Source organism: Pholcus phalangioides, unplaced genomic scaffold, assembly GCF_987345545.1.
Source record: "Pholcus phalangioides strain wild (caught in Gottingen) unplaced genomic scaffold, Ppha-v1.0 ptg000172l_1, whole genome shotgun sequence".
NCBI classification, from domain to species: Eukaryota; Metazoa; Arthropoda; class Arachnida; order Araneae; family Pholcidae; genus Pholcus; species Pholcus phalangioides.
Window position 1 is genome coordinate 6,107,639 of NW_028301637.1, and position 22,715 is coordinate 6,130,353.

Here is a 22,715-nt window from a genome sequence, read left to right on the forward strand (position 1 = left end):
GGAATCGCTTGTCTTTCTTTATTTAAGCAATAGTGTGGCTTTTGCCACGTCCTTGAGACGAGTCTATGACGTCGTGGCGAGTTGTTTGTAATCAGAGACGAATTAGTTGTTAATTACATTCAAGGTAACGATACGCAAACACGAATCAACAACATGGCGTAAATCAAGGGGAATTAAATTTTTCGGAACTGTTCCGAGAATTTTTTGAATTATTCCGAGAATTTTTTGAACTATTCTGCGAATAATTTGGAATTATTCCGAGAATTCTTTGAATTATTCTGCGAATAATTTGGAATTATTCCGAGAATTCTTTGAATTATTCTGCGAATTTTTTCGCAGTTTTCCTCTCCGGGGGGTATATAAGGGCGTTCTGACATGTTTCGCGTTCTCGGTTTATCCGGCTATTTTAATTTGTGTATCACGTTTTTCCGGTGCATTCGTTTTAATGATGTTCGTCGTTGGTTTTGTCGCTTTCGTCGCTGCCTTGTGCTTCTGGGGGCTATGGCGAAGGGCCAATTCAGACGCTGTGTCTCTGACGGTCCCTAAGCCTCGCCGCCGCCGTCAATGGGAGAAGCCAGTGCCTCTCGCAGTCGTGCCAGGCATTGGTGCAAGTCCCTTCAAGGAGATCGAGCCTCCACTTGACCTTGATGCTTCGTATATCTATCAACGCATGGACACCCCGTTCTACTTCGGAGATGGTTACGTTAGTGGGCAAGGTACAGTGGAGGGCGAGAGTGCTATCGAGCCTTCCCTGGAAAGGACCATCGCTCAGTGCTCTGCCTTTTCGACCATGGACACTGTCTTGATCGGTAATGCAGAGGACTTCGACGGCCTTTCGAATAATCACCTAGATCACTCTCCCGTTCCTTGGACCAGAGAAGACGTGCTCAACAGCACGTTCATGGATGGAGTCGAGGAGAGTTTCCTTGATGATTATTTGCAGGAGGAGATCTCAGTCGACCTTGCTGAGTTTATGGTCGGATGTAGCACGACTCCTAACTGGAAAACTTCTTCTGAGTCGGATCATGGTTCCGGAGTTATCTGGGTAACGGAGAGTGCTCACACCGAGTCCGATTCCGGAAGTTGGGAGACAGAGAGCGAGCTCTCTGATCTCGACTCCGGAAACAGTTGGGAGACGGATTAACTCATTGGCCTACAGACGCGAAATCGCGACAGTTGTGGGATCGCGAACTGCACTGTTCTTCTCTTGTTGACTAAGAGGAGCATAAGATGCAGCGTGAAAAAACAGATCAACAAAAACTAAAAAATGCAGTGCATGGAAGTTTTTGGATACGACTTCTTTGAGCCAAGTTGTTAGACAAAGCTTGGCTCAACCGAGGGGTAGGACAAAGCCTCATCCTACCCCTCATTTTTCCTTCTCCGCTTGTCCGCCTTGTCGTGGCGAGGAGGCTTGCGAGTGTCGATGACGGAGCCAGCTGAGCCGGCGGTAGCAATGAGCTACCAGCAGGGCCACCCTTGCCGGATAGGTGACTCCTCGAGACACCAGACTAAGTAGACAAGCAAGAGGCTCTACATGTAAAACACGAACGCACCCATTCCCTGACTGGGTTATGGACCTCGATAAGGGTACGGATCAAAAGGTGCCGGCTGGTTTACTATTCTGCGAGTCGGCGCCAATTTGCACCTCATTCGTCGCAGGTTCGTTCAGTCTCTCACTCGCAGACTTTCGGGATGTTCGTCGTGCGGTCAAATAACTGCGGTGTAACTCCGTAGTTGGAAAGTAAGAATTGCAGTTGGAATCGCTTGTCTTTCTTTATTTAAGCAATAGTGTGGCTTTTGCCACGTCCTTGAGACGAGTCTATGACGTCGTGGCGAGTTGTTTGTAATCAGAGACGAATTAGTTGTTAATTACATTCAAGGTAACGATACGCAAACACGAATCAACAACATGGCGTAAATCAAGGGGAATTAAATTTTTCGGAACTGTTCCGAGAATTTTTTGAATTATTCCGAGAATTTTTTGAACTATTCTGCGAATAATTTGGAATTATTCCGAGAATTCTTTGAATTATTCTGCGAATAATTTGGAATTATTCCGAGAATTCTTTGAATTATTCTGCGAATTTTTTCGCAGTTTTCCTCTCCGGGGGGTATATAAGGGCGTTCTGACATGTTTCGCGTTCTCGGTTTATCCGGCTATTTTAATTTGTGTATCACGTTTTTCCGGTGCATTCGTTTTAATGATGTTCGTCGTTGGTTTTGTCGCTTTCGTCGCTGCCTTGTGCTTCTGGGGGCTATGGCGAAGGGCCAATTCAGACGCTGTGTCTCTGACGGTCCCTAAGCCTCGCCGCCGCCGTCAATGGGAGAAGCCAGTGCCTCTCGCAGTCGTGCCAGGCATTGGTGCAAGTCCCTTCAAGGAGATCGAGCCTCCACTTGACCTTGATGCTTCGTATATCTATCAACGCATGGACACCCCGTTCTACTTCGGAGATGGTTACGTTAGTGGGCAAGGTACAGTGGAGGGCGAGAGTGCTATCGAGCCTTCCCTGGAAAGGACCATCGCTCAGTGCTCTGCCTTTTCGACCATGGACACTGTCTTGATCGGTAATGCAGAGGACTTCGACGGCCTTTCGAATAATCACCTAGATCACTCTCCCGTTCCTTGGACCAGAGAAGACGTGTTCAACAGCACGTTCATGGATGGAGTCGAGGAGAGTTTCCTTGATGATTATTTGCAAGAGGAGAGCTCAGTCGACCTTGCTGAGTTTATGGTCGGATGTAGCACGACTCCTAACTGGGAAACTTCTTCTGAGTCGGATCATGGTTCCGGAGTTATCTGGGTAACGGAGAGTGCTCACACCGAGTCCGATTCCGGAAGTTGGGAGACAGAGAGCGAGCTCTCTGATCTCGACTCCGGAAACAGTTGGGAGACGGATTAACTCATTGGCCTACAGACGCGAAATCGCGACAGTTGTGGGATCGCGAACTGCACTGTTCTTCTCTTGTTGACTAAGAGGAGCATAAGATGCAGCGTGAAAAAACAGATCAACAAAAACTAAAAAATGCAGTGCATGGAAGTTTTTGGATACGACTTCTTTGAGCCAAGTTGTTAGACAAAGCTTGGCTCAACCGAGGGGTAGGACAAAGCCTCATCCTACCCCTCATTTTTCCTTCTCCGCTTGTCCGCCTTGTCGTGGCGAGGAGGCTTGCGAGTGTCGATGACGGAGCCAGCTGAGCCGGCTGTAGCAATGAGCTACCAGCAGGGCCACCCTTGCCGGATAGGTGACTCCTCGAGACACCAGACTAAGTAGACAAGCAAGAGGCTCTACATTTAATACACGAACGCACCCATCCCCTGACTGGGTTACGGACCTCGATAAGGGTACGGATCAAAAGGTGCCGGCTGGTTTACTATTCTGCGAGTCGGCGCCAATTTGCACCTCATTCGTCGCAGGTTCGTTCAGTCTCTCACTCGCAGACTTTCGGGATGTTCGTCGTGCGGTCAAATAACTGCGGTGTAACTCCGTAGTTGGAAAGTAAGAATTGCAGTTGGAATCGCTTGTCTTTCTTTATTTAAGCAATAGTGTGGCTTTTGCCACGTCCTTGAGACGAGTCTATGACGTCGTGGCGAGTTGTTTGTAATCAGAGACGAATTAGTTGTTAATTACATTCAAGGTAACGATACGCAAACACGAATCAACAACATGGCGTAAATCAAGGGGAATTAAATTTTTCGGAACTGTTCCGAGAATTTTTTGAATTATTCCGAGAATTTTTTGAACTATTCTGCGAATAATTTGGAATTATTCCGAGAATTCTTTGAATTATTCTGCGAATAATTTGGAATTATTCCGAGAATTCTTTGAATTATTCTGCGAATTTTTTCGCAGTTTTCCTCTCCGGGGGGTATATAAGGGCGTTCTGACATGTTTCGCGTTCTCGGTTTATCCGGCTATTTTAATTTGTGTATCACGTTTTTCCGGTGCATTCGTTTTAATGATGTTCGTCGTTGGTTTTGTCGCTTTCGTCGCTGCCTTGTGCTTCTGGGGGCTATGGCGAAGGGCCAATTCAGACGCTGTGTCTCTGACGGTCCCTAAGCCTCGCCGCCGCCGTCAATGGGAGAAGCCAGTGCCTCTCGCAGTCGTGCCAGGCATTGGTGCAAGTCCCTTCAAGGAGATCGAGCCTCCACTTGACCTTGATGCTTCGTATATCTATCAACGCATGGACACCCCGTTCTACTTCGGAGATGGTTACGTTAGTGGGCAAGGTACAGTGGAGGGCGAGAGTGCTATCGAGCCTTCCCTGGAAAGGACCATCGCTCAGTGCTCTGCCTTTTCGACCATGGACACTGTCTTGATCGGTAATGCAGAGGACTTCGACGGCCTTTCGAATAATCACCTAGATCACTCTCCCGTTCCTTGGACCAGAGAAGACGTGTTCAACAGCACGTTCATGGATGGAGTCGAGGAGAGTTTCCTTGATGATTATTTGCAAGAGGAGAGCTCAGTCGACCTTGCTGAGTTTATGGTCGGATGTAGCACGACTCCTAACTGGGAAACTTCTTCTGAGTCGGATCATGGTTCCGGAGTTATCTGGGTAACGGAGAGTGCTCACACCGAGTCCGATTCCGGAAGTTGGGAGACAGAGAGCGAGCTCTCTGATCTCGACTCCGGAAACAGTTGGGAGACGGATTAACTCATTGGCCTACAGACGCGAAATCGCGACAGTTGTGGGATCGCGAACTGCACTGTTCTTCTCTTGTTGACTAAGAGGAGCATAAGATGCAGCGTGAAAAAACAGATCAACAAAAACTAAAAAATGCAGTGCATGGAAGTTTTTGGATACGACTTCTTTGAGCCAAGTTGTTAGACAAAGCTTGGCTCAACCGAGGGGTAGGACAAAGCCTCATCCTACCCCTCATTTTTCCTTCTCCGCTTGTCCGCCTTGTCGTGGCGAGGAGGCTTGCGAGTGTCGATGACGGAGCCAGCTGAGCCGGCTGTAGCAATGAGCTACCAGCAGGGCCACCCTTGCCGGATAGGTGACTCCTCGAGACACCAGACTAAGTAGACAAGCAAGAGGCTCTACATTTAATACACGAACGCACCCATCCCCTGACTGGGTTACGGACCTCGATAAGGGTACGGATCAAAAGGTGCCGGCTGGTTTACTATTCTGCGAGTCGGCGCCAATTTGCACCTCATTCGTCGCAGGTTCGTTCAGTCTCTCACTCGCAGACTTTCGGGATGTTCGTCGTGCGGTCAAATAACTGCGGTGTAACTCCGTAGTTGGAAAGTAAGAATTGCAGTTGGAATCGCTTGTCTTTCTTTATTTAAGCAATAGTGTGGTTTTTGCCACGTCCTTGAGACGAGTCTATGACGTCGTGGCGAGTTGTTTGTAATCAGAGACGAATTAGTTGTTAATTACATTCAAGGTAACGATACGCAAACACGAATCAACAACATGGCGTAAATCAAGGGGAATTAAATTTTTCGGAACTGTTCCGAGAATTTTTTGAATTATTCCGAGAATTTTTTGAACTATTCTGCGAATAATTTGGAATTATTCTGCGAATAATTTGGAATTATTCTGCGAATAATTTGGAATTATTCCGAGAATTCTTTGAATTATTCTGCGAATTTTTTCGCAGTTTTCCTCTCCGGGGGGTATATAAGGGCGTTCTGACATGTTTCGCGTTCTCGGTTTATCCGGCTATTTTAATTTGTGTATCACGTTTTTCCGGTGCATTCGTTCTAATGATGTTCGTCGTTGGTTTTGTCGCTTTCGTCGCTGCCTTGTGCTTCTGGGGGCTATGGCGAAGGGCCAATTCAGACGCTGTGTCTCTGACGGTCCCTAAGCCTCGCCGCCGCCGTCAATGGGAGAAGCCAGTGCCTCTCGCAGTCGTGCCAGGCATTGGTGCAAGTCCCTTCAAGGAGATCGAGCCTCCACTTGACCTTGATGCTTCGTATATCTATCAACGCATGGACACCCCGTTCTACTTCGGAGATGGTTACGTTAGTGGGCAAGGTACAGTGGAGGGCGAGAGTGCTATCGAGCCTTCCCTGGAGAGGACCATCGCTCAGTGCTCTGCCTTTTCGACCATGGACACTGTCTTGATCGGTAATGCAGAGGACTTCGACGGCCTTTCGAATAATCACCTAGATCACTCTCCCGTTCCTTGGACCAGAGAAGACGTGTTCAACAGCACGTTCATGGATGGAGTCGAGGAGAGTTTCCTTGATGATTATTTGCAGGAGGAGAGCTCAGTCGACCTTGCTGAGTTTATGGTCGGATGTAGCACGACTCCTAACTGGGAAACTTCTTCTGAGTCGGATCATGGTTCCGGAGTTATCTGGGTAACGGAGAGTGCTCACACCGAGTCCGATTCCGGAAGTTGGGAGACAGAGAGCGAGCTCTCTGATCTCGACTCCGGAAACAGTTGGGAGACGGAGAGTGAGTACACCGACTCAGAGGAGGAGTTAATCTTGGATTAACTCATTGGCCTACAGACGCGAAATCGCGACAGTTGTGGGATCGCGAACTGCACTGTTCTTCTCTTGTTGACTAAGAGGAGCATAAGATGCAGCGTGAAAAAACAGATCAACAAAAACTAAAAAATGCAGTGCATGGAAGTTTTTGGATACGACTTCTTTGAGCCAAGTTGTTAGACAAAGCTTGGCTCAACCGAGGGGTAGGACAAAGCCTCATCCTACCCCTCATTTTTCCTTCTCCGCTTGTCCGCCTTGTCGTGGCGAGGAGGCTTGCGAGTGTCGATGACGGAGCCAGCTGAGCCGGCGGTAGCAATGAGCTACCAGCAGGGCCACCCTTGCCGGATAGGTGACTCCTCGAGACACAAGACTAAGTAGACAAGCAAGAGGCTCTACATTTAAAACACGAACGCACCCATCCCCTGACTGGGTTACGGACCTCGATAAGGGTACGGATCAAAAGGTGCCGGCTGGTTTACTATTCTGCGAGTCGGCGCCAATTTGCACCTCATTCGTCGCAGGTTCGTTCAGTCTCTCACTCGCAGACTTTCGGGATGTTCGTCGTGCGGTCAAATAACTGCGGTGTAACTCCGTAGTTGGAAAGTAAGAATTGCAGTTGGAATCGCTTGTCTTTCTTTATTTAAGCAATAGTGTGGCTTTTGCCACGTCCTTGAGACGAGTCTATGACGTCGTGGCTAGCTGTTTGTAATCAGAGACGAATTAGTTGTTAATTACATTCAAGGTAACGATACGCAAACACCAATCAACAACATGGCGTAAATCAAGGGGAATTAAATTTTTCGGAACTGTTCCGAGAATTTTTTGAACTATTCTGCGAATAGTTTCGAATTTTTCCGAGAATTCTTTGAATTATTCTGCGAATAATTTGTATTATTCCGAGAATTCTTTGAATTATTTTGCGAATTTTTTCGCAGTTTTCCTCTCCGGAGGGTATATAAGGGCGTTCTGACATGTTTCGCGTTCTCGGTTTATCCGACTATTTTAATTTGTGTATCACGTTTTTTCGGTGCACTCGTTTTAATGATGTTCGTCGTTGGTTTTGTCGCTTTCGTCGCTGCCTTGTGCTTCTGGGGGCTATGGCGAAGGGCCAATTCAGACGCTGTGTCTGTGACCGTCCCTAAGCCTCGCCGCCGCTGTCAATGGGAGAAGCCAGTGCCTCTCGCATTCGTGCCAGGCATTGGTTCAAGTCCCTTCAAAGAGATCGAGCCTCCACTTGACCTTGATGCTTCGTATACCTACCAACGCATGGACACCCCGTTCTACTTCGGAGATGGTTACGTTAGTGGGCAAGATACATTGGAGGGCGAGAGTGCTATCGAGCCTTCCCTGGAGAGGACCATCGCTCAGTGCTCTGCCTTTTCGACCATGGACACTGTCTTGATCGGTAATGCAGAGGACTTCGACGGCCTTTCGAATAATCACCTAGATCACTCTCCCGTTCCTTGGACCAGAGAAGACGTGCTCAACAGCACGTTCATGGATGGAGTCGAGGAGAGTTTCCTTGATGATTATTTGCAGGAGGAGAGCTCAGTCGACCTTGCTGAGTTTATGGTCGGATGTAGCACGACTCCTAACTGGAAAACTTCTTCTGAGTCGGATCATGGTTCCGGAGTTATCTGGGTAACGGAGAGTGCTCACACCGAGTCCGATTCCGGAAGTTGGGAGACAGAGAGCGAGCTCTCTGATCTCGACTCCGGAAACAGTTGGGAGACGGAGAGTGAGTACACCGACTCAGAGGAGGAGTTAATCTTGGATTAACTCATTGGCCTACAGACGCGAAATCGCGACAGTTGTGGGATCGCGAACTGCACTGTTCTTCTCTTGTTGACTAAGAGGAGCATAAGATGCAGCGTGAAAAAACAGATCAACAAAAACTAAAAAATGCAGTGCATGGAAGTTTTTGGATACGACTTCTTTGAGCCAAGTTGTTAGACAAAGCTTGGCTCTTGTGTCCCTCCATTTCTTTATAACTATGTAATATATAATTATTATACATATATTTTTCAATACAAAAGCTGTGTACTACGGTGCACAACTACAATTAGATTGTTTACCGCATAACTGAATGCGCTGGATAATCAAATATTATGTGCCAGAGCTGTTTATAACCATTTAATTGGGGTCTATTGTATTTAAAATTTGAAAACCACTTAAACAAGGAAAAAATACTAACTTAATATCTTACCAGTGGAAGGTGTTTAATAAGTGATCGGCGTAGCTTCTGCAAAGGTTGTGGGTGATGTGGGAAATCGAATATAGTAGGAACAGCATCATCTTTCAAATAGCGTTGAGGACTTGTAGATGTCAGCTGCGAAATGCTCAGCACAAAGAACAGATGCTTTAGTTGGATACCAAACTTTGGCCACAGCTTCCATGAATTGTTTAAGAACTTCTGGGTTTCGAAGAGGAAACCTTTATTTTTTTTAAAAATGTATTTATTGCCAGGCTTCAAGAAAGCAATAGAAGCAATCAATCATTGTTCGCAATAGTAGCTTAACTGGAGTGGATACCTTATGTTGTTTTGATGTTTAGTCTTAGATAGTGATATTTTTTTTATTGTTTTGCTTGTTGGTTTTAGCATTCTCATGTTTGCTCGGGCGTCAATAGCGTCCTACAGCCTCGTATCATTTTACCCGAAATCATATTTATAATCCAGATCTTATTTATGTCTATACTACAATACAATCCGGCGGCTTGTTCATCAGTGGGATCGTTGTGCTCAGGCCTATGGTGTATATTTTGAATAAAGTCTACATTTGTACCCACCGTGTCGTTTCGTACCTTTTCATTTGATCACCCCTTATATTATATTTCTCTTATATTTCATGATATATTTCATATTTGAATGGGTTTTTATTATTGTTTTCTATGCTGGCGATTTTTTTTTTCGGCGTCCGTAGTGTCTAACGACCTTAGCGACTTTTGGTCGGGTCGTCGGTTTGGCGCCGGAAAAAAAAGTCGCCAAAAATTGCCAATCTCTGGATTATACAGCACCTGTCCCTTTAATGAAGCATATTTCGTCAGTTGTTCTGTCATAAAAATTCTAACCCAAATAGTAATAAGTAATAGTAATTTCTACATGATTTAAAAAAATATTTATGAGGTTTAAAATTCATGTGAAATTAATTTGGAATTTGGAATTATGCTCATCAAACAGAAATTGCATGCATTTAGTTTTACAATTTTAGTATAAAAATGAATGCATATTTTAATATAAAACCACGTGCACTTACTTATGAAACCGAAGTTCATTTCCATCTTCCTTCAATTTTCTCCATCGGTTGGTGTAATTATAGGCAGAACACGACATCACCATTTCTATATGTTTAGATGAACAACTATAATAATGAAATAATATTAAAACAACGGAAAAAAATACTGAAGACGAAAGTGTCCCCCACATTATTTACATGCTGAAATAAGCAATGTTTTGCCCGTCACGCCACCTTTGCATTCCTCCATGCCGGCTCGCGCACGTCTGTGCCATTGTCTTCACTCGAGTTTACTTATATAGTCAGTGATGGTAACTCGTGGGAAAAATTGGCCAAAATTTGTACAAGTGGGAAATTTCTTAGTATTTGTGGTAAATTTTGAGAGTTCATAAAATAAAATAATTTTTTGAAAAAATAAAGAAGTTAATGCAGACTGAAAAATACTTTTCTACTGTAAAATATTTGGTTTCGTATTTTCCACGCTAGATGAAAGCACATTTTCGAAATAAGAGGGGGAAAAATTCAGTAAAAAGGGAAGTTTTTGAGGGAAATTTTGCTGGAAGCGGTTATGATCACTGAACTTCAGTGCTTAGGGGCCGTTCAAGTATTACGTAAGCAAATATTTAGCCATTTTTTACCCCCTCCCCTTGTCAGCAAAATTTCGTCATCAGCTATGCCCCTCTGAATCCTAACTCGTATTTTCATAAAGGGTGGTTGATGACGTAAGCATTATCCAAACCCCCCCCCCCCCTCCCCTCAAAAGTCAGCAAATTGGAAACCCCTCCCCTCCATCGATGATGACGTAATACTTGAATGACCCCAAATAGCTCAGCCAATGATGGTAACGCGTGGAAAATTTTCCATATTTGTGGGAAAATTTGGCCAAAATTGGTCCACATGGGAAATTTCTTGGCGTTTATGGGAAATTTTGAGAGGTAACTCATGCTAAAATCAGAGAAAAGTCGCCAATCGCGGGAAATGAAGTACAACTTCAAATTGCCAGGAATTTAAAAAGAAAAGAAAAAAGACAAAAATGTGTGAGATGCATATTCTTGTTTGTAGCTGGAATTATCGTAATTAGGCTGACCATATTTCCTCGAGAGAAATACGGGACATTGGGATTCCAAATACGGGACATCGCTAATTATCGCCAAACACGACGCCAAAATCAAAGTTGCCAAATATTGTTGAAATTACCGACAAATAACAATGGCGGGAAATGAAGCATTACTGCAAATTGCAGTGGATTAAAATGAATTCCACGAAAAACAAAACGTTCTCCAAGACAAATGTGGGAGATTAATATTCTTATTTATAGTTGTAATTGTCACAATATAATTTATGAGTTCAAAAATAATGTCAATCTTTGACTTCAATAAAGAATAAAAATTCAAGTAGGCTTCGTGTAAAATACGTGAAAAACCGGGACACTTTTACCAAAAAGTCGGGACGGCCAAAAAAACAGGAAATACCGGGACTGTCCCGGAAAATACGGGACGTATGGTCACCTTAATCGTAATGTAATTTCTGTGTTGGAAAGATAATTTTAATCGTTGATTTAAAGAATAAAAAGTTAAGTTGGCTTCGTGGAAAATACGTGAAAAACCGGGACATTTTTTCAATGAAGTCGGGACAGCTAAAATAAAGAAGAAGAAAATCGGGACTCTCTCGGGAAATACGGGACGTATGGTCATTTTACCTTCATTGAGCTCAGCTGCGGAAACAAGTGATTTTTTCCAGGGAATAGCTTTAGATGCTAAAAACCCTGAATAATGAAGTCAATTTCAAGTTCGTAAACAAACGGTGGGCGGGAAATGAAGATAATCTTGTTGATATGAATGGTGATTATATTGACGGTGACAATGTTGTTGCCTCATTTCATCGCTAAATTTCGTTTGCGCATTCTTTCAATATGGCATGGGAGACTTTTTATAACATCGCTAATGGATCGAAATTGACCATAAACATGAAGCTCCACTACAATCAGAGATTTTCTTTATTGTTTTTCTTGATGCTGGTTGTCTTCAAAGGTTTGTTGAATGTCGCTCGCGCACGAAAAATGAATCTATAATATTTCAATCATTTGTTTCTATTATAATGTTCTTCGTTTCCTCTCAAATCAAATTACGGGGATATAGGTAATTATTAAAATTAAATTTTAGTTGGAATTTTAAGAAAAGTTCCCCATAAATAGAACAATAGCGGATCCACATGAGGCTGATGGGGGCAGTCGCCGTCACTTAAGCCGAATAACATGGGGGGGGGGTATCTGTCCCATAAATAATGTATCGCTGATACAATGCATCTACACAATAAGCCTCTTACAAATACAACACCACAACAGGCAAAATGCCCAACAAGGTGGCTTACGAAGGTTTTAGGCGGTTGCAAAGATGAATATTTGGAAAGAGAACGTTTTCAACTGCCCGTGTGGGAAATCGAACTCACGTCCTTTCACTTTCTTGGTGAATGCCCTGGAACATGGAACAGCTGTCGAATGGTCCGCCACTTGGCGATTATTTGGCGCCACACGTCTGATGGCCCGGCGAAGAGTCGCCAAGGACATCACACAACGGACGCCGAAAAAAAAACAGCGTGCAAAACATAATAGAAACCACCAAGCATAAAAATATCAGTTAAAAAAAATTACACCTGGCCCATTTTTTTAATAAAAAGATTGGGGCATAAGGAATTCCGGGCATAAATATTCTATGTATTAAAACTAAAACCCGGACCCTTTTTTTTAAATAAACGGATCCGGGCATGAAAAATTCTGTAGGTTCATTTTAAATAATAAACCGATAAAACAGAAGGCATGGCAGTGGATGAATAACTAATACAACGAAATAATAAAATGGTATGATACAACCTGACCAGATAATAATCCAAATAACTAGAGCTACAGAAGGGAGGAATAATAATGAGAGAGAGAGAGAGAGACGCGCTTGAAATGGAACAACGGCTGCTTAGAATTTTTGAAAAAACACGGTGAACTGAAGAAAAATCCTGTTTGGGGAAGCCAGCGCCATCTAGTATCACCCAACGAAACCGGAAAAAGTGTTAAAAAATACGGCAACCCAGAGAAGCATTATGACGGTCTTGGCGACTTATCGCGAGAAAAAAGTCGCCAAAGTTGTGGCGGACCATACCGCATCTGTTCCAAGCTTTAAAAGGGAAACATGGTTGACAAATATTGCTACTTTCAGAATCTATCAGATCCGTCCATAGAACCAGGGGCATCTTAACCCTTGGGTCTATGTGGACATGACCCGGGTCTTCATGTCTATAATGGAGGGAGACGACTCTGCACTATATAGGATCTGGTACTATGATTTTCATATGTAAACTGTTATTTCCAGCTAAGTATAAAGCGCCGCCAGAGCAACGGTTAATGTGTTGGGAAGGTTGTCGATTTATCGTGCAGGTTTGTTGGATCGTCACGTATTTTACACAGACCGTTTTTTACCATATAATTTGACTCCTGGGAGGGATGATAATCCACCATTTGAATCCATGCCTAACCAGGATTCCAGATATAGATCTGATTTATTCAAATTTCATTCATAATAACAAAAATACAAGCATCTCAATCTTGGATGAGGGGGGCCCTGGCCTATACAGGGGGGCCACAAGAAAAAATGTGATCCATGGGAGACCATGAGCTGAAAAAGGTTAAGAAACACTGCACTAGACTACAAAGGCAACAAATCTCAATTTTCTATCTTTCCAGAAATTCATATTCGCAACAGCCAGTTAAAACCTACGTATGATAGTGGAGAATGACATCATCCTTTCATAAGTCGCTATCTAGTGGCAGCATCAGCAGTTGGAGCTTAGTCTGAGTTAGGTCCAGCCATCCATGTACGGTCCCTTTCAGTGCACACGAGCAAGTGTAGAAAGGGGTCTTTCAAGTATTAAGTCATCATCGATGGGGGAGGGGGTTTTCGATTTGCTGACTTTTGATGACAAGGGGGGGAGGGGGGTTAGGATAATGCTTACGTCGTCAACCACTCATTATGAAAATATGAGTTAGGATTCAGAGGGGCAGAGCTGATGAAGAAATTTTGCTGACAAGAGGGGGTCAGCGTTTTGCTGATTTTTGCTGACAAGGGGGGAAGGGGGTCAAAAATGGCTAAAAATTTGCTTACGTAATACTTGAACGGCCCAAAGATTTGTTTCCTTTGTAGTCTAGGACAGCGGTTCCCAACCTTTCCAAGCCTGCGGCCCGGTTTCATTAATTTTTGTGATTCGAAAGCCCGGTCAAACACACGACCAACGGAAATGAATGAGGAAAACGGCTAATCATTTGCAGCCCGGTATGAATTGTATCATGGCCCGACAGTTGAGAAACTCTGGTCTAGGACATTCACCCAGGAAGTAAAAGGACGTGGGTTTGATTCAAAGCAAAGGCAGTTGAATTTCCTCTCTTTCCGAAAATTCATCATAACAGCCATTAGTTAAAAACCTTCATGTGGTAGTGGAGATTGATGCCATCCTTTTTCAATAAACCTCTTCTCTGACATGGCCCTGGATATGTCTGGATTATGTCTGTGTTATGATTATGACTGTCTGTACATGAAATACAGTTTTGAGTGCATTCAAACAAGGAAAAGTCCTACAACCTTTCTCCGTGACACGTCTGCCTTTCATTTGCAGCTGAAGATATCTCCCTCAGCTTCATTCAAATCCAAAGATATATGCCTCAGCTTCATTTGCAGCTGATGATGTCTGCCCCTGTTCCATTCAAAGGCTGAAAATATCTCCCTCCACTCTCTTCACAGCTGAAGATGTCTGCCCCGGCTTCATTCACAGCTGAAATATCTGTCTCGACTTCATTCATAGCTAAATAATTCTGCCTTGACTTCATTCACAGCTAAATAATTCTGCCTCGATTTCATTCACAGCTAAATAATTCTGCCTCGATTTCATTCACAGCAAAATAATTCTGCCTCTGCTGCATTGGCAGCTGTAGATATATGTCTCCACTGGATTAGCAGCTGAAGGTATCTGCTTCTGTTCCATTCAACAGCTGAAGGTATCTGCTTCTGTTCCATTCAACAGCTGAAGACGTCTGCCTTTTGCTCCATTCCCAGCTGAAGATATGCCTCAGCTTCATTCAAATCTGAAGATATCTGCCTCGACTTCATTCACAGCTGAAAAATTCTGCCTCCACTGCATTTGCAGCTGCAGATATCTGCTTCCATTCCATTCAACAGCTGAAAATGTCTGCCTTTGCTCCATTCCAAGCTGAAGATATATGCCTCTACTTCATTCACAGCTGAAGAATTCTGCATCTGCTGCATTCATAGTTGAAGATATACAGTCAAACCTTGTTAGTGCGTCACCCGGTTAACACGTCACTCCGCTTACCGGGTCACTTTTTGGAACTCCCAATTGGAATTGGCACAGCTATGGCTTACTCCGCTTAACGAGTCACTCCGCTTACCAAGTCATATTTTTGCTCTCCCAAGAGTGACTCATTAACGAGGTTTGACTGTACTTCCATTCCATGCAACAGCTGGAGATGTATGACTTTGCTCCATTCCCAGCTAAAGATATATATCTCAACTTCATTCACAGCTCATAGGTGCTAATGCTTCCGATTTTTCAGCCTTATTAAAATCTTCTGGTCAGAAATCAGATTCTTCCGATTTCTCGTATCTTCATAGAAAAATCCCTAAAAATCCTCAAACTGTGCTTTGTTTGAATAGAAAATCCTGAAAGAAAATACTCTTCCAGTTCTTACAATTTCAGGCTGACCCCGGTTTCTCAGGAAAAATATGGGAAATGAGGATTTCAAGTACAAAAAATTGGTAATTGGTGCCAAATATGATGCCAAAAGCATGCAAAGTGGCCAATTATTGCTAAAACGATCAGGACAGCAAAAAATTCATCCTGGAAAAACAGGATTTGTAGGGCTATATGGTGACCAGTTGAAATTTTAAGAAAAAAAGTCCTTGGGTTTTCCCTTTTATTTGTGTAATGTGTTTTCTTTGATGCGGAATGTGCCATCACATAATAAACTAGAGATGTGAGGTGAGAATATTCTTGGAGAACGAGAATATTCATTTTTCTTTTAAATAATTTAAATTTTTTTACTAATTTTGTTTATATGGTGAAATATAAATCAGTTTTCATAGCCTGAAACATTTACAACAAAATAATTTTTGGTGTAATCACCCCGAATGACAACTTTTAGTTCAAAAATATTCACAGGTCATGATGAGAGGTTTCAAAAGTTTGGTTTTAAAGATTTTAGAAACCTTTAGATTAAAACCTTAAAAAATTATTTTAAAATTGTATAATAATTGCTTCCTTTATCAGTCAACTTTGATTTAATTTCTTTTGTTGTGAACTTATTTCTGAAAATTTATCTAATCACCTTCATTCTAAGAAGATACAGAACTGTTGTTTTCTTCAATGCACATACACTTAAGTTCTGTAGCACTCACATTTCTTTAAAAGTTGTGCAATTCAGCTCTGTTGGTTTAATTTTCTTGCTTTCAAACTTAAATATTGTGATCTACAAACTTCAATATTCCCATCTTCTTGACGGGGACATAGAATATTCCTGAGAATATCCTCTCAAAGGACTACTATTAGAAGTTACTAGAGAATATTCTTATCAAAAATATTAATTATTATACAAAAATAATTATATATATCATTATTCTCAAGTTATTTATCAAGATTATTTATTATAACACATGTTATTGCATATACTCTTGATAATACTCTCTGGAAAGATTTCGGGAACTAAAGAATATTCTCATCGAAGAGAATATTCAAGAATATTCTCTGAAGAATATATTATAATAATATTCTCTGGAAGGACTATTATTAATAACTTCAGAATAATTCTTATTATTTTCTATAAGAATATTTTTCCCAGTGATTTATGAAAGTAGTCCTTCCAGAGAATATTCTCAAGGATATTATATGTTTATATGTTTATAACTATATATTATAAATAACAGGAGAATATTCTAATCAAGAACTTATAATATTCTGAAGTTATTTATAATAGTAGTCCTAGCAGAGAATATTCTCGAATATTCTCCTGGACAATTAGATTTGTCCTCCTCCGAAAGATTATTCTCGAGAATTTTACATCTCTATAATAAACTACAGATTGTAAGTCTGTGAATTGGCACCTATGACAGCTGATAACTACCTTCACTCCATTGAAATCTCAAGATGTCTGCCTCCTCTTCATTTACTGCTGAAAATATCTGCCTTGGTTTCATTCGAATATGAAGATATATGCCTCAGCTGCATTCACAACTGAAGATGTCTGCATTCATTTGTAGCTGAACATATCTGCTCCCATTCCTTTCAATAGCTGAACATATCTGCTCCCATTCCTTTCAATAGCTGAAGATGTCTGCATCTGTTACATTCACAGCTGAAGATGTCTGCATCTGTTACATTCACAGCTGAAGATGTCTGCATCTGTTACATTCACAGCTGAAGATGTCTGTATCTGTTACATTCACAGCTGAAGATGTCTGCATCTGTTACATTCACAGCTGAAGATGTCTGCATCTGTTACATTCACAGCTGAAGATGTCTGCCTCTGCTGCATTCACAGCTGAAGATGTCTGCCTCTGCTGCATTTGTAGCGTAAGATATCTGCTTCTGTTCCATTCAACAGCTGAAAATGTCTTCCTCTGCTCAGGCACAGAGCCAGTGGTGTGGGGGTGGGAATAATTGCTTTTTTCAAGAGTGCAGTAAATGTGGGAAAATTTGTCCAATAAAATAAGAAATGATTCAAAGAACTTCCACACAATATGCCCCACTCAACTCATTGTCTTGGTTCCATGCCTGATATAGATGAAGCTGCAGACTCCTACTCTCTCCATATAGGAGAAGCTGTCAGTGCTACTACTACTTAACCATACATACACTTCGTGCACTTTGCTCTGCAGAATTTATAATGAATTGGTACATGTGTTTGTGCGTATCCAACGTATTTATGTTGTCTGGGTCATGCTTATTTCATGTTCTTGTTGGTGTTGTCATGTGTCCATCCATATATTGAAGTGAAAATGGTTAATGCCTTCATTTTCCTGTTATGTAAGTGTACCCAACTTGAGTGGCCTGTGGTATACATACAGATCGTTCAAGTGTACCAGGCATAGTCCCAGATCGCTCGAGCATCCCGTAGCATAGTCCCAGATCACTCAAGCATCCCGTAGCATAGTCCCAGATCACTCAAGCATCCTGTAGCATATCTATAAATTCACTCACTAAAGGGATTCACTGTGCAGTTTTAAATCTCTCAACTGACCTGAAGCACATTCCCAGATCACTTGGGTTACTCACAATGCAGTGTCACAAAAGCGGCACGCTGAAAATTTAGGGATCATTAGAGTAGTCTGCGACACAGTTCCAGAGCACTAAAGTGGCCCACAGTGCAGTTCCAAATTACTCAAGTGCTATGCGGAACATTTATAAATCATTGACTCAACACTGTCAAGTTGTTCTGAATCACTTAAATTACCTGCAAGATCTCAAACCAATGAGGTGGCCTGCTCTCTCCTAAATTTAAGCATTATATTAAACTGTCTTTGAAAGGTGTGTCCGATTTTATTACATTCACCAGAGAACACTCAGAAAAATCGACTGTCGGGATGCCAAGACATGTCTTTTGCATCGCATAGTGTTGTTGGCTTTAACTTTTCCTTTGTATTCTTACAGATTCGGCTTGCTATTCCTGTGCATCCAAAGATTACGGTTTTGGATCATTTGTCTGTGTGTGTGGTGCATCGTACTGTGATACATTAGATGTTATTGAAGTTCCACCGAATGGTGAAGCGGATCTGTACGAATCAAGCAAAACTGGAGAAAGATTTTCGAAGTCTATTCTGAAGTTTTCTGCAACACATTCTCCTGGTTTGTATTTGTTATACTTGTATGTATGAAAATATGTTTCTTTTATTCATGAGATATTTAAGTTATGTTTTAATAATTCTTTTCTCCGTTCATACAATAGTTGTCGATACTATACAAATTGACAGGACACAGTCTTATCAGACTATTCTTGGATTTGGTGGTGCTTTTACTGATGCGTCTGGCATAAACGTGGCTTTATTATCAAAACCAGTGCAAGACATGCTCATCAGAAGCTACTATTCTAAAGACGGTAAAAAAATATTTTGCGATTTTTCTACTCAGCATTATCTACCTTTCTGTTGAGTATATAGACTACTACTAAACCATACATGTACCTCGTCCATATTCCTCTGCAGAACCCCTAACTAATTGGTACATATTGGAGTGTATGTGTAGTGAGACCTGACGTGAAGGTTGTTTCTGTGTAATGTTTGTTATATGTGTAGTGCTGCCATGTGCCGCCAGTTTTTTCTAACTATGAATGAAGTATAATGATTAAATAATTGTATCATTGTAGGCCTGTTGCTCTCTGTGGCGAGACTTTTCAATGGGGAGATCGGCTCGCATTTGCGCCTCAAAGATGGGAACCACAGGAAACCAACTTCAGCTGACCACCACTTTGGCAACGGTGGGGTTCGAACCCAGATCCTCGCGATGCGAGTCCGTCACTATGATGACTCTACCATCACAGCGGCTGAGTATATAGACTTTACACCAGCCGTCTTCAACCTGTTGCTCATGAGCTCCATGGTGCTCTCGATGCATCAAGAGTGCTCGAAGCTTGTGTCAGATTTCGTGCTCACAAGCACTTGATCAACGTTTCAATTAACACCCTATAAAAATTGCATTCGTGAATTACATTTAATACAGATTTCAAGCTTAAGTGTCAAAGTTTCCGTAACGGGTGCTCCTTTTGTGATGATGAGTATAGGCAGTGCTTACAACTCGAGAAAAGTTAAAGACCGCTGCTCTAGAACAACGGTGCACATCCTCCAGCCTGGAGGCCAAATGCAGCCATCAAGATCCATCCGGCCTGGGAAAGTTCTGGTAGAAAAGTATCTATACACACACAACAGAATAAATACCTGTGCTTACCATATTTCATTCATAAAAATTATGGGACGAAGCTAAAAAAGTTGTGGCTAGTAAAATTCAAACCTAAAATTAAACTTAAGACAAGTAAAGTAACGAATTAACAGCTGCGAAAAACCATGAAAGGCTGGTAAAGTTGTCAGTTACAGTAAAAAAATTGTCAAAGGCAAGTTGCCACCTATGAAGGTTTTGATGCAAAGATAAATCCAGAAAAGAAAATTCAACTGGCCTTTCAAGGAATTGAACCCATGACCTCTCGCCACATGAGCACCATAGACCAGTGGTACGCAAACCGTGGGTCGCAACCTCCCGGGAGGGCAGAATCGCGAGAGATTCTCCAAAATAAAAACTTCTAAATAAGAAATTCATTTTTATTTTAAAATATGTCAAAACTAAAGAGTGCCTTCATTCAGCTGAGATAATTGCTATTTATTTATTTATAAAATATTGTTGGCCCTAGGCCTATACAAGAGAATGTGGTTGAATGAGACATAGATATTGTTTGATATTAAAAGTAGTGATAAATGATTGCAAAAAAGTAGTGATAGTGGAGGGAGTCAACAATAGAACTGGGGAATTTGTTCCATTCACCAATGGTATGAGGAAAGAAGCTATTTAAAACAGTCAGTGGAAGCAAAAATAGGTTTTATTTTAAGGGAATGGCAGAGTCTTTGAGAGATGTAGGATGGTTTGGCTAGAATACCAAAAGTATCGATTAAGATGGCCATGATAGATCTTATAAAACAGGGTTAATTGAGAAATAAGACGAAGAGTGGCAAGGAGGGGGAGGAGATTAAGTTAAGTTAAGTTCGGGCAAAACGAAGACAAAGGATGATCAGCAATCATGAATGAACAGTGGGTGGATTTATTTTGGATTGATTCAAGTTTTTCTATTTTAGTGGAGGTGTAGGGGTCCCAGATTTCAGCGGCATAGGAGAGTACAGGGGAGATGCAAGTTTGGTAGCAAAGCAGTCTGATATTCCGAGTGGAATGTTTGAGGTTACGGCAAGACCTTTCTGGAAGACATAATCAACATGTTTGTTCCAGCGTAAGTCAGCTGAGGTCATGACACTGAGGTATTTAATTTCAGAAACTTGGCATATGGTTAAATTATTGATTGAATAAAAGTTTTCAAGAGGAAGTAATTTACGGTTAAGGCATTTTGACTACGTTGAAAACATCATTTTGGAAGAAAATATAGATTTTCATTTTTTTATTTTTTATGAAAACCCTATTTGTTGTGATTCCAAAACGGGCCTTGTTTTGTTTATATGATGCTGAGAATCAAAGTTACGTTCACTTTAGTGTTGCATTTTTACATACAAGTGTAATACACAAACAAAGACTTTAAACGTGTTTTACAAAGAATGCTATTTTTTACATTTTACTTGAATTTGTGATATGATTTGTAAAAATTGATGCATTGCATCTTTACGAAATTTTAATGTGATATTTTTCTATATATTGTTGAGGCTATGAACCAAAATCTAAGGTCTATCACATATATTTTGTGAATTACAGTGTTTTATAGGCAAAATGTAGGATGAAATTTCAAAAAATTCACATGTACTTAAACATATTTTGGTGTAACTTATGAGCATATCATGTAATCCTTTAAATTTTGGTTTATAACCTGCAACATTACTAGCTAAATGCACTGTGAAAGTCGCAAAGCATTTCATTAATAAAATTTTTTGCAATCGTGTTTTGAATATCACACGAATTTTGCCTAAAATTTGACATAAAAACGACTTTTTCATAGTAAATATAATAGGTAGACCAAAATTTGTCACTGTTTTCACCATTTCAAGACACTTTTCTATTTAAAAATGTAATTAAAGTTCACTCCAGAACCATTTTAAAGAAAAGTGACAAGAAAGGTAGTCGGATACCTTAACTCATGAAAACTGTTTTTGAAATATTGATAGGCATGTACCATAGTGAAAGTGGCCGATTAAAGTCGGTCGGATCAAAATCTGAAATTTGGAGGTCCACGTCTGGAAAATTCACTGATAACAATTCACCAAATGCAAAAATCATAGGCAAAAAATGCACAGACAACAGTTCGGTATGAGTGAATGAATGGTTCACGGATGAAAAAAAATGAGTCACAAAGTGAGCTACTGAGCCAGTGATAGCTGATTAGTCAGTGAGTGAACAAATGAGCTAGTGAGTTGCTCATTATATCACTCACTCACTTGCTCACCTGGTCATTCAATTACCTCATAAGTCATGCACTCACAATTTTGCTCATTATGTCACTCGATTACTCAGTAAGTAGGTCACTCACTTGATCTCTAGGTTACTCACCTATGCCCTAGGTCACTCTCTTACTCATTGGGTCATTCACTTGCTCACACACACTTAATCACCAGGTGGTTCACTTACTGACTACGTCAGTCACTCTGTCGCATACTCAATCACCAATCATGAAATTACTCACTAGGTCAGTCATTTTGTCACTCACTAGATCACTCAATCTACCACTGGGTTGCTCACTATGGCACTAGATCACCCATTCACTCACTAGGTCACTTACTCTATCCCTAGGTTACTCTCTCACTCACCAACACTAACCACTTTATCACTCACTCACTGCTGCATCATTTACTGACTCACTCGGTCATTCCTCGTTCACTGACTCGTGTTGAACTGTTATCTGTGAATTTTCCGTTGATCAATTGTTGGTAGGTGAATTGTCGTAGTGGAGAATTTTCATAAACCAGCCAGGTCAACTGGCCAATTTCGGATTTTGGCCTTAACATATGTAATTGGAATCCGCACGAAAATCTCTGTCTCATTCTCCAAGTTTGGAAGATATAGCTGTATGTGTGTCAGAGCTATTCAAATTTTCTCTTATAGTTAAACATTAAATTAAAGAAACATCTCTTACAGGCTTGGAATATAACATGGGCAGAGTTCCGATGGCTAGCTGTGATTTTTCTACTCATCAATACTCTTACGATGATGTGGCAGGAGATTTCAATCTGACTCATTTCAAGCTGACCAAGGAGGACCTCATTTACAAGGTTTTGAAAGAATGCAGTAG

General features: G+C 41.5%; 1 protein-coding gene across 1 annotated transcript in view; it reads left to right on the forward strand.

The window, feature by feature from the left end:
* The first annotated feature begins 11,472 nt into the window (after positions 1-11,472).
* LOC149063625 (lysosomal acid glucosylceramidase-like) overlaps positions 11,473-22,715 on the forward strand; it is a 31,134-nt gene continuing 19,891 nt past the window's right edge. Inside the window, exons 1-4 of the mRNA XM_089255800.1 lie at positions 11,473-11,709; positions 18,380-18,574; positions 18,675-18,824; positions 22,562-22,695. Coding sequence (XP_089111926.1) covers positions 11,592-11,709; positions 18,380-18,574; positions 18,675-18,824; positions 22,562-22,695 — 597 coding nt within the window. The 5' untranslated portion in view covers positions 11,473-11,591. The remainder of the gene's footprint in view (positions 11,710-18,379; positions 18,575-18,674; positions 18,825-22,561; positions 22,696-22,715) is intronic.